The sequence below is a fragment of the Moschus berezovskii genome, chromosome 22 (assembly GCF_049115385.1).
Source record: "Moschus berezovskii isolate FMDL1 chromosome 22, NW_MosBer_1.0, whole genome shotgun sequence".
NCBI classification, from domain to species: domain Eukaryota; kingdom Metazoa; phylum Chordata; class Mammalia; order Artiodactyla; family Moschidae; genus Moschus; species Moschus berezovskii.
In genome coordinates, this window is record NC_142481.1 from 8,950,882 (window position 1) to 8,963,138 (window position 12,257).

A 12,257-nucleotide genomic window follows, 5' to 3' on the forward strand; every position below is an offset into this window, starting at 1 on the left:
GGGTATGGACTTAACGGTTCACATTTGGGTAGTTTGTAATAGCGTAGCTCCCCTGCTGGCTTAGCAGTAAAGAACCCACCTGCCAGTGCAGGAGAACTTGGGTTTGATCCCTGAATCGGGAAGGTCACCTGGAGAAGAAAATGGCAACCCACTCCAATAGTCTTGCCTGGAGAATCCCATGGTGAGAGGAGCCTGGTGGGCTACAGTCCATAAGGTCGCAAAGCGTCAGACACGACTCAGCAGCTGAGCTCACATGCACGTGCAACTGTGGGTATGATGGCTGGAGCTGGGGCTGCCACCTTTGTGATCACAAGGAACAAGCCAGCAGAGTCACAGAGAAAGTCGCCCTGACAACCCTTGACTAGTGAACCAAGGGCGGCAGCTGCCTAACTGGACTTCTTGTCATGGGGGTAGGGTGGGAGTGGAAGAAAAAAATAACTAAATTCCATTGTGATCATACCACTGCACAAATGGTTGTTTCTCATAGTTAAAAGAGTTCTACCTTAAAGCATTGGCAAATTGATGTGCCTCTGTATTTATCACGTTCAAGTAAAATATTAAGTGTTAAATATTGTATGTCTGGGGATCCCAGTGATCATCTCTGCGTGGAGTCCTGAGGTTCCCTTAGTCATGGAACAGGGTCTTCCTGAGGAAACGGACCAAGGACACGTCCCCCCCACCCCTGCAGGGCCCCCGTGAGCACACTCCTCAAGCACCCATGACTGCCCATGTCCCTCTGTCAGGGCTGGGCAGGGACATTCTCACTCACTAGTGACCCTCAGACACCCCTGCTAGGGAGATGCTTTCATTATCCCCATTAAGCAGATGAGAACACAGGTACAGGATGTGAGTTATTTTCCCCAGGTCTACCATCGAGGGAATGGAGGGCCAGGGTTTGGCCTGGGCAGTCTGCACTCAGCCCCTAATTGTAGTGCCTGGCAGCGAGCCCTGAGTGCTGCTACAGGGTGTGGAACCTTATCTCATGGGCAGAGAAGGGACCTGGTAAGGTCTAGGGGTGAGAAGATCACGTTGGAGTACATGGACCCTGAAGAGCTGAGCCTGGAGCTGAGGGGAGCTGACCATGTTCTGATGACATCCAGTTCCTCCTGAAAATCGTTGGGACCCATAGGGAGAACATGCTTAGAGCTGGGCTCGGGAGAGTCGGTGGGAGGGCAGTCAGGGAGGTTTGAAGAACAAAAACTCTTAATCACATATAAGTTGGAATGCATCATTTTGATTTGCTGCATTACTGATGACCTTCATCATTAACTAAGAAAGTATCTACGGGGTTTCCCCATTATAAAGTGACTCTCTTTTGAAATTAGTATTTTGTATGTGTGTGTGGCAAGTTGCGTCAGTCACATCTGACTCTTTGCTACCCTAATGAACTGTAGCCCCCCAGGCTTCTTTGTCCATGGGATTCTCCAGGCAAGAATACTGGAGTGGGTTGCTGTGCCCTCCTCCAGGGGATCTTCCCAACCCAGGGATCAAACCCCTGTCTCTTTGTCTCCTGCATTGGCAGGAGGGTTCTTTACCACTGAGCCACCAGGGAAGCCCTTGTGTTCTTTTGGCATGCCCCCATAACTCTTTGAGCATATTCCTGTTTTATGGTGCAATAAGACATAAATTTTAGGCTCATCTTATAATACTTGTCCTGCTCCAGACCTGAAATCAGCCATTGCTTCCACGAGTCTTGATTACTACTTGGTGAAGAATGGTTAAGGTGTGAAATCTAGAGGTGTTCATTAATACTAGGGTGCGTCCTCTTAGCTAGAGAATATATGTTCCCGAGTCCCTACACACACAGTGATGTCTGTGTGTGTGTGTGTGTGCTGAGTTGCTTCAGTCGTGTGAGACTCTGTGCGACCCCATAGACTGTAGCCCACCAGGCTCCTCTGTCTGTGGGGGTTCTCCAGGCAAGATTACTGGAGTGAGTTGCAGTGCCCTCCTCCAGGGGGATCTTCCCAACCCAGGGATCGTAACTAAGTCTCTTCTATCTTCTGCTTTGGAACGCAGGCACTTTTTACCACTAGCGTGCCCCCTGGGAAACCCGTTTATTTGTGTATCCCTCCCTATATGTTGAAGTCCTTGAGTGTATAACAATACCTCCAGTCCTAATTCAACACCACAGAGCTTGTTCTACCTTTCCCCTTTCTGTATTAAAAACTCTCTTTTCCAGCAGCGAGAAACCCGATTCCTGTTATCCTTGGTATAATCCCACGTGTAACCAGTCTCCCTTCTCCTTTGCTATCTGCTCCTGTGGGGACGCCTTTCTCGCCGTGATCTGGCTTCAACACCCTACACCATGCCACCTCCATGAGTGGGTATCTCCACTCTGCTCACAGTGCAAACCCTAGGTGATGTGATCCCCGCGTGCAGATAAACCTCGTCACCCAGCTCGCGCTCCAGTATCCTGTACCAGGCTGCTCTTCCACGGGTTCATCCTCCCCTTCCCAGGCCCCAACGCTCTGGGCCATGCAGACACCCTTATCGCCTCCCCACCCACCCACCTTTTTTTTGTCTAGTATTTTGTATGTGTGTGTGGTAAGTTGCGTCAGTCACATCTGACTCTTTGCTACCCTAATGAACTGTAGCCACGTGGCATGCGGGATCTTAGTTCCCCGACCAAGGATCGAACATGCGCCCCCTGCAGTGGAAACCCAGAGTCTTAAATTCCGCCACCAGGGAAGTCTTTTATCGCTTCACTGTGGCCTCTGACTACCCACATCAGCGTGGATGCCTACCTTGCCCCTCCTGCCCTGAAATGTTCTGGAAGAAAGGAAGGGAAGAAATGAGCAGAGGAAGGGCAAACACCACCCTCCTGGCTCACTGGAAAAGACCCTGGTGCTGGGAAAGGTTGAGGGCAGAAGGTGAAGAGGACAACAGAGGATGAGATGATTGGATGGCATTCAACGGACATGAACTTGGGCAAACTCCGGGAGATGGTGAGGGACAGGGAAGCCTGGTGTGCTGCAGCCCATGGGGGTCTCGAAGAGTCGGACACGACCGGGCGACTGAACCAGCCACTATACATGCCTATTCCCAAAGCCAGGGTGTCACGTGATGTTCGCATTCCGCTCATTTACTCACGCTCCTGGAAGCCAGGGGCCGTGTCCTCTCCATCTTCACTTGCACAAGGGCCAGCAGAGGCCAGGCTTAGGCCGATCACGCCACATGCCTGTTGGAACGTTGTATGAAGGGATGCCTTCAGCTCTAATCCTCATTTTTGAAACGATCCTTCCAATTCTATTCTGGGGATAAAAGGTCAGAGCCTGACACTGGCTCCACCCCCCTCCCCCCCACCCCACCCCCACCCCCGCTGCCCTCCAGTCTCCCTCAAGCCAGATGGGGAGGCAGGAACAACTGTGATCCCTCCCCAACTTGGGTAGAGATTTCCCACCCAGCTGTCACAGCCCCAAGGGAGCCAAGGTGACTGGGGGAGAGGCAGGCAGAGTTGGCCAAGGACTGGCGGAGAAGCAAAGGAGGCTGAGCCACCAAAGGGGGACCCGAAGTGGGGGGCGCGGCATCTTGAGATTGGAGCCTGATGAGTTCCACCATGACACCCTCCATGCAGTTTCCCATGGGCCCTGCCTGCATCTTCCTAAGAAAAGGCATCGCGGAGAAACAGCGGGTGAGGCTGGGGGCAATGGGGAAGGATGGTGGGAAGGGCGAAGGGAGCTGGGATGCGGGGAAGAGAAGGGCTTGGCCCGGTACAGTGGAAGAGGGGGGTGGGGAGAGCATGAACTGAGACGGTTAAAGACTCTCAGGGAACACGGTGGGGACAGGTGGGTCAGCGAGAGGAGGATGAAATCAGAAGTCAGGACCGAAAGGTGGAAGGTGACAGAGGAGACAAAAAAAGGAGAACTGGGGTGACGTCACTGCTGACCAACATCATTCTTTTCTACGGACATCCCAGAGTGATGCCAGTGACGGTGGTGGTGGTGGTGGTGGGGATAACAGTAGCTGCCGTTTATTATTTTTTAATTTGTGTGGGGTCTTAGTTGTAGCATGTGGGATCTAGTTCCCTGACCAGGGATCGAACCTGGCCCCCATGCGTTGACAGCACGGAGTCTTAGCCACTGGATCACCAGGGAAGTCTGTAGTTGCCACTTACGTCATTGTTGTGTGCCCAGACTTGTGCAAAGGGCTTTGCATTCTTGATATTATTTAATCCTCCCAATCAATGACTCATGAGGTCCGTAATACCTTCATTCCCATTTTATAGATGTGGAAGGTAAGGCTGTGAGTCATGAAGTCCGTTGCTTTAAGCTTTGACAATTAGTAAATGGCAGAGCCAGAACCATTTGATTCCAATGGGCACGCTTTTCACAGTTAGTTAACTGGGGGGAAAGTGAAAGTGTTAGTTGCTGTATCATGTCTGACTCTTTGCGACCCACGAACTGTAGCCCGCCAGGCTCCTCTGTCCATGGAATCCTCCTGACAGGAATACTGGAGTGGGTTGCCATTCTCTTCTCCAGGGGATCTTCCCGACCCAGGGTTTGAACCTGGGTCTCCTGCATTGTGGGCAGATTACCTTCTGAGCTGCCAGGGAAGCCCCAACTGGAGGGGGGAAGGGGATCTAAAAAAGAGATGTCGGGGAAAAGTCTCCAAGGATAAAGGGAGGTATGGGGGGTGAAAGAGGCCAGGAGTTGGTGGAATTTCCCTGGGGACGTGCTATGTGCCTAAGCCTGACCCTTCAGCTATGTCCTGGGGTGGCCAGTGGCAATATGAAAGGGTTTCAGAAATTGGTCATGCTGGCAGTGCTCATCCTGCCTGGGAGACACTGAACACAGCTTTTACACCAAGAGATTCTCACCCAGCCACTTATGAGCCGTGTGACCTCAGACAGGTTCCTTAACCCCTCTGTTCCTCAGGTTTCTCTTAAGTAAGATGGGAACGGTATTTGGCTTGACCTCACAGAGTGGTTCTGAAGTTTAAATGCAATGATTGTGGAAGCCCGGCACAGTTAGCCCTCTGAATGTTAACTGACTCTAAGTCTGACTTTTCTCATCTGGAGGAGGAGATTGGATTCCACGGCCTCCAGGATTGGTTTCGGCACAGTGGGACGGATGTCCATAGGGGAAAGGCAGGAGAAGAGAGACCAAGGTTCAGGGATGGGAGGGAGGAAATGAGAAGGAGCGAGGAGGAGTGGGAGGAGCAAATAGCCAGGGAAGGGGAGTCAGGAGATGGGAGAAGGGAGGTGAGAAGGGTGGAGGGGAGGGAGAAGCGGAAAGAGCCAGGAAGGGATGAGGGTGAGATGTGTCTGGAGAAGTGAATGTGGGTCTCTGCTTCTCTTTCCAAATCCCGCCCCCACCCCCCGCATGCCTTTCTAGGAAAGACCACTGGGACCAGATGAGATTGAAGGTAACACTTTCTCCCCCCAAATCCCCGAATCGCCATGCACCCATTCACCTGCCCTCTGTTCCTCTGGACATTTCAGTAGAAATCCCTCGACGCAAAAAATTTACGTCACTCTCTCTTCCCACTCAACTGGGATTTTGTGGCAGTTTCAGTACTTCCCAAAGTGTTCAGAAGCCATCCTGACCCCCACGTGTCTCGGAGACCCATGAATGATGCCTGAGTTTAAAGGATGAGTCCAAAACTGTTCTTTTTTTTTTCTCTTTATGGGTTTGAAGTTTCTCATTACTTCACCCAATAATGTGAAGGACTTCAGTGCTATCATTTAGTGGTCTCGGGAATTATTCCTCTTGCTAACACAGTTAATATATCCCTCCTTTTGGACATTTTTATAATGTATTCTTTTTTGAGGAGTCTTGAGTTGGTGCCTCATTGACAGTTTCAAGGGATGCTCTTTTCCCCCAATGACTGTTTCAAGTTGCCCCAAAGTTCTTGTCTCTTAACTTTCAGAGCTGCGGGAAGCATTTCTTGAGTTTGACAAGGACCGAGATGGGTTCATCTCTTGTAAGGATCTGGGGAATCTCATGAGGACAATGGGTTACATGCCCACGGAGATGGAACTGATTGAACTGGGCCAGCAAATCCGGATGAACTGTGAGGCTTGGGGGTGGGAGCGATGACCGGGCTTTGGGGGAGGGTTAAGAGTGAAGTTAGGAAGGATATGGAGGTTGAGAGTAGAGTTGGAGATGGGGAGAAGGGAAGCAGGGCTAAAAATCTGGAAGGAAACAGCTCAGACTGTACTTCGGGAGGCAGCATTTGAAGTGGCGAAAAGGGTGATTTTTAAGATCGTTTTGGGTTCAAGTCCCAGTTGTAGTCATTATGAGAAGTGGAGTTAGCCCCCACTCTTGAATCTCAGTATCCCCATCCACGCAGTGAAGATGTTATCAGTCCTTACCTAGCGAGACTGTAGAAAGGAAGGGATAAAGATGTTAATACAGGTAAAGGCTTAGCCTCCAGTAAATGATTATTAAATATAGGTAATTGCTATCACCACTAAGATTCATCAGTGGAGTGCAGGATTGGACCTGTATTTGATGCTGAAAACACACTTGGAGTTAGAGCCTAATGTTGCTGAATAATGTAACAAAAAGATGGGTCTTTAGGTGGAGACCAGAGTTGATTTTGTGATTGATAAGATTGCTCCTGGGTTTGCATCTGAGCATGTTCCTGAGTAAACAACACTGAATTCAAGGAGATTCGCCTCTGGAAGGGATTTGGTGCTCATTTAATTCATACTCTCTCTTCTCCAGATCTACAGATTAGGGAGCCTAGATCTGAACCAATTAAGAGATTTTTCCTAAGGTCACATCAACAGTTAGTTACTTCCCCTGTACGTCCCACTCCTGTTCAGATGAGAAGAACAAGAGGGCTTGAGTTGGCTCAAAGAGGGAGGTCTTAGAAGGCAGAGAGATTGGAGCAGATCTATTTCTTGAACAGAGTCAAAGGGCAAAGTGAGGGAATGGCAGGTTGGTGGGGTATGAAGCCTCACCAGACCTGCCTCTTCTGTCCCCAGTGGGTGGCCGTGTAGATTTCGACGACTTTGTGGAGCTGATGACCCCCAAATTGCTTGCAGAAACAGCTGGGATGATTGGTGTCCAGGAGATGCGAGATGCCTTCAAGGAAGTGAGTTTCCTAATGTTGGAGGTGGTGGAAGGAGACCCCAAAGGTCTACGATTAGTCATTAATGGGGGACAAAACCCTAGTTATTCAGTGGTAAAGAACCCACCTGCCAATGAATGAGACTTGCAATATGTCCATACGCATATATATAATTGTATTTAATTTTGGTTAATTTCTATTAAATTCATTTCTATTTGTATTCAATGGAATATAATTTCAGTTCATTTAAATCTGAAAATGAATACTCAAAGCAATTATTGGAAAACTTTGATTTGGAACAACTGGGTGAGCCGATCTACCTTCTCAACTATGAATTTTACCAAACTTAAACACAAATCAGGTATTTCTTACAACACTTAGTGTCTGAATTGAGGTGTGCTCTGAGTGTAAGATACACGCTGGATTAAGGTTTAGTGTTTCAGCTTAAGTGTCCTTGGAGGCTGGGTGTGTTAACTAGCCATGCTAAGGACAGAGTATTCAGTATGGTATTATACTAAGTCTTATGAAATACAGTACTGAAAAAATATAACAGCTTTTCAGCGACTATGAAGCTGGGGAGATTCCAAATGGGAGAAAAACATCTGATTTCATTGTCCTCCCAGCCCTTCGCTCCTCCTCTGAAGCCCATCAATAAAATGGTTTAATCCCAGGAAAAAACAAGAATGTAAAATAGCTCATTAATAAGTTTTAAAAGATGTTTTATTTATTTACTTGGTCATTCTGTGGGGCAAGTGGGATCTTAGTTCCCAGCCAGGGCTCAAACCCAGGCCTCCTGCAGGAGGAGCTCAGTGTCTTAACCACTGGACCACCAGGGAAGTCCCTGTTAATACTTTCAAAATTGATTACATGCTGAAATGATATTTTAAAGTAAAGTCAGTTATAAAAAATTAATTCCACTTGTTCCCTTAAAATGTATGTGTTGGGGGGATGGCTGCTAGAAGAATTTGAACTTACCCGTGAGGTTCCTGTATTTCTTCTGTACACTACCCTGCTCTAGGGGAAATCAGATCTCAGGATTAGGAAGCAGCAGGTAGGGATGCTGGAAGGCAGGAAGGCGTGTCTGAGGAAGAGCAAGAAGCCTGTCCTATTTGGAGAGGCATGAGCCGGAGAGAGAGGAGGATGAGATAAACAAAGTCTCAAAGATGCTGAAGGCAGGTCCCCCCCCACCCTACCCCATAAGAGCGTGCCTGTTGTGGAGCAGTCGTAGGATTTTCTTCTGGGTGGGTTAGGAGGCCACCGGAGGACTTTAAGCTAGGGAGGGACTAGACCAGTTGGTGTTCCTTGCTTTTAATAGTTTTTATTATTTTTTTGGCCACACCACGTGGCACCTGGGCTCTTAGTGCCTGACCAGGGATCGAACCCACGCCCCCTGCAGTGGAAGAGTGGCGTCCTAACCACGGGATTGCCAGGGAAGTCCCTGACTGGTGTTTTCAATGAACTCGAATGTCAAATTCTGACGGGTAGAGAACAGATTATGTAGGACCACAGCGGCAGCTGGAACCAGACAGGAGGCTGTCGGCCATGATCCAGGCAGGAGAGCATCATGGTTTGAACCCCATTAGCATCGGTGTAGCCGGAGGAGAGTTGGCTCCCAGATATGTTTGGACATAGAACTGACATTCTAAGACTTTCTAGTAGGTTAAAGGTGTGCAGGGACTTCGCTGGTGATCCGGTAGTCATTACGCTGCACTTCCACTGCCGGTGGCGCAGGTTCGATCTCTGGTCGGGGAACCCAAGTCCTGCAGGCAGTGCAGTGTAGCCAAAATGTTTTTTAAAAAAGGTGTGCAGCATCCCAACGGGTAAGCATGGAACAGGGAACAAGAGTCCTTGAACCTGCCTTCAAGGAGCTGACATTTAGCAGATGATGTACCAAACCTCTTAACTGAGTGTTTTTTGGCCACAGGTTGAGGGATCTTAGTACCTCCCCCAGGGATTGAGCCCCAAGCACCAAGTCCTAACCCCTGGAACCACTAGGGAACGCCTCTCTCTCTCTCTCTCTTTTATTTTTAACTTTTATTGCAGTATTGATTCACAGTGTTGTGTTAGTTTCTGTGAACAGTCAAGTCATTCAGTTAGAGTCGGTTGCTCAGTGGTGTCCAACTCTTTGCGACCCCGTGGACTGTAGCCCACTAGGCTCCTCTGTCCATGGGATTTCCTAGGCAAGAATACTGGAGTGGGTAGCCATTCCCTTTTCCAGGGGATCTTCCTGCCCCAGGGATCGAACCCGGGTCTCCTGAACCGCAGGTGAATTCTTTACCATCTGAGCCACCTTATACAAATATATATATATATATATATTCTTTTTAAAAACATTCTCTTCCATTATAGGTTATTACAAGATATTGAGTATAGTTCCCTGTGCTTTTCAGTAGGTCCTTGCTATTTATCTTTAGCTGAGTTCTTGACTCTCAGTAAGTGATCAATAAACACTGCTATTATTATTGATGTGGTTGTTGTCGTTAATATTGTTCCCTGTGCTCCGCTTCAGTTTGATGCCAACGGAGACGGGGAGATCACCCTGGTGGAGCTGCAGCAGGCCATGCAGAGGCTCCTGGGAGACAAGCTCACGTCCCAGGAGATCTCCGAGGTGGTCCAGGAAGCCGACGTTAACGGAGATGGCACCGTCGACTTTGAAGGTGACGCTGTGTGGGGACAGACACCCCTATCTCCCCAGGGTGATTTTTTTTCCAAGTTGGCCATTCCTTCTCATTCTCCCTCAGTTTGAAGTTGGAGGAGGCAGGGTTTGATTTCAGAACTGTTTGTTGCCTCCCTTTCAGTCCATGTCATTTCCAAAAGCTCCTGCCTCTCACCTCTCCTTGCATTAATATCTGCACGTGGCCACTCCTCGGAACACCCTGTCCAGAAGCCGATTCCAACTCCACCTCTCCCATCCCTTCCTTGTTCCCTGGGCACCTTTGTCATAGGAACAGAATGTCTCATCCGAAGGAGAGTAGACTAGTTAGTTGCTGGGACGCTGGGGTCAGATTCATGGAGTTCAAGTTCAGGATCGTCTTTTACTAATGATGTGGTCTTATCCTAGTCACTTTCTCTCTTTCGGTGTCAGATTTCACATCTACAAAATGGGGGTAAACTTTCTCCCAAAGTTTTAGCAAAAAGCTAAAAGAAATCATGCACTAGAGACTCCTCTGCTTGTGTGCTGTCTGGAGCATCCTTCATCTTTTCACTGGCTAAGCCTCAGTTACAGCCCTGATGGTGCCCACCTCCACATCTTTCTTGCCAGGCTCAGCATCCCTGAGCTCCCATAACACCCACAGCCGCCTCTGCGGTGATGCTGACACATGGCATCACGACAGCTTCCAAGCGTTGATTACCTGTTTCCTTCTGAGGCCACAGACAAAATCATTATACCCCCAGGTCCTGGCACAGAGTTCAACACGTGTATTGAGTGACTGGGCTTTCCAGGTGGCCCGAGTGATAAAGATCCCACCTGCCAATGCAGGAGAGGCAGGAGATGCAGGTTTTATCCCTGGGTCAGGAAGACTCCTGGAGGAGGAAAGGGCAACCCGCTCCAGTATGCTTGCCTGGAAAATTCTTGCCAGAGGAGCCTGCTGGGCTGCAGTCCATGGGGTCGCCAAAGAGCCAGGCACGACTGAGAGACAGGACACACACACTGAGGGACTGAATGAATGAGAAAGATCGGTGCCCCGAGGAAGGGGCGGGGGGTCATTTCTGCGGGAGACACAGATAGGGCGTGTCAGGGTCTCATTGAGACATTCTCTGGTGCAAAAATTGCAGCATCTGACTGCTGTCCAAAAGACAAAAGTCCAAAATTCTTAGTTTGATATTCAGATGCATCCATGATGCCCCATAGCAGACATCAATGAAAATCTGGAAGAGGTAGAATTTTTGAGGAACTAGACCCTCGGGCCAACCACAGGCAAGAGAAGGTCAGATGAGCCTTGAGACCTGGGTGGGACCAATAAGTTCACCTGACCTTGAGTCACAGAAAGGTCAGGTACAACCTGGGTTGCTTCCAGGGTTCTCCATTCACCGTCTACACGATCTCAGGCACATTGGTCAGCCTCACCAGCCTCAGCTTGCTTATCTGTAAAATGGTACTTAACCCTCCCGGATTGGTTGAAAAGATAAAATCAGAGAATCACAATGACTAATCATTGAACTCTGACTGTGTCTTCTAAGCATTATATTGTTAAACCATCTGAAAGATCTTATAAGGTAAATAGCAGAAATCCAGGTGTAGAGGGATCAAGTCATTAATTTCCCAAAGATCCTGTGGTTTCTGACATGTAGTAAGGGCTGAAAATCCAATACTTTGGCCACCTCATGCGACGAGTTGACTCACTGGAAAAGACTCTGATGCTGGGAAGGATTGGGGGCGGGAGGAGAAGGGGACGACAGAGAATGAGATGGCTGGATGGCATCTCCGACTCTATGGACATGAAATTGAGTGAACTCCGGGAGTTGGTGATGGACAGGGAGGCCTGGCGTGCTCTGGTTCATGGGGTCGCAAAGAGTCGGACACGACTGAGCGACTGAACTGAACTGAAGGGCTGAAAAAATGAATGACAGCTGCTCTTACAAACAGGTGCCTCACTTGGTGGGGGAGGGATAAATTAGGAGCTTGGGATTAATACATACACTAATATATATACAATATATATGAAAGAGATCGTATGCAAATTACTCCGGAAGCGGGGTGGAGCCACTGCCGTCCCAGAATTCTCCGGGAAGCAGCCGGGCTGCGAGGGAGACTCATTGGTCCTGGGAAGATGGCGGCACCGGAGCCGCGGCATTAAAAAAAAAAAAAAAATATATATATATATATATATATAGAAACAGATGAACAATAAGGACCTACTGTGGAGCACAGGAAACTCTACTCAGTATTCTGTAATAACCTGTATGGGTAAAGAATCTGAAAAAAAATGAATATGTCTATGTGTATAGCTGAATCACTTTGCTGTACTCCTGAAACTAACACAACGTTGTAAAATCAACTGTGTGTGTGCGTGCTGAGTCGCTGCACTCGTGTCTGACTCTTTGCAACCCCATGGGCTGGAGCCCGCCAGGCTCCACTGTCCATGGGGATTCTCCAGGCAAGAATACTGGAGAGGGTTGACACGACCTTCTCCATAAATCAACTATACTTCAATAATTTAAAAAAACCACACAAATACCTGTTCTGCCTCACCATAAATTTTGTTTCTGCAGAGTTTGTGAAGATGATGTCTCGTTGA

The 12,257-nt window shown here is 48.7% G+C and overlaps 1 protein-coding gene across 1 annotated transcript; it reads left to right on the forward strand.

Moving 5' to 3' along the window:
- Positions 1-3,568: 3,568 nt before the first annotated feature.
- Positions 3,569-12,257, forward strand: CABP5 (calcium binding protein 5). Its single transcript, XM_055411049.2, has 6 exons — positions 3,569-3,631; positions 5,334-5,364; positions 5,869-6,012; positions 6,932-7,041; positions 9,527-9,674; positions 12,232-12,257. Exons 1-6 carry the CDS (start codon positions 3,569-3,571, stop codon positions 12,255-12,257), a joined length of 522 nt encoding a protein of 173 aa, XP_055267024.2.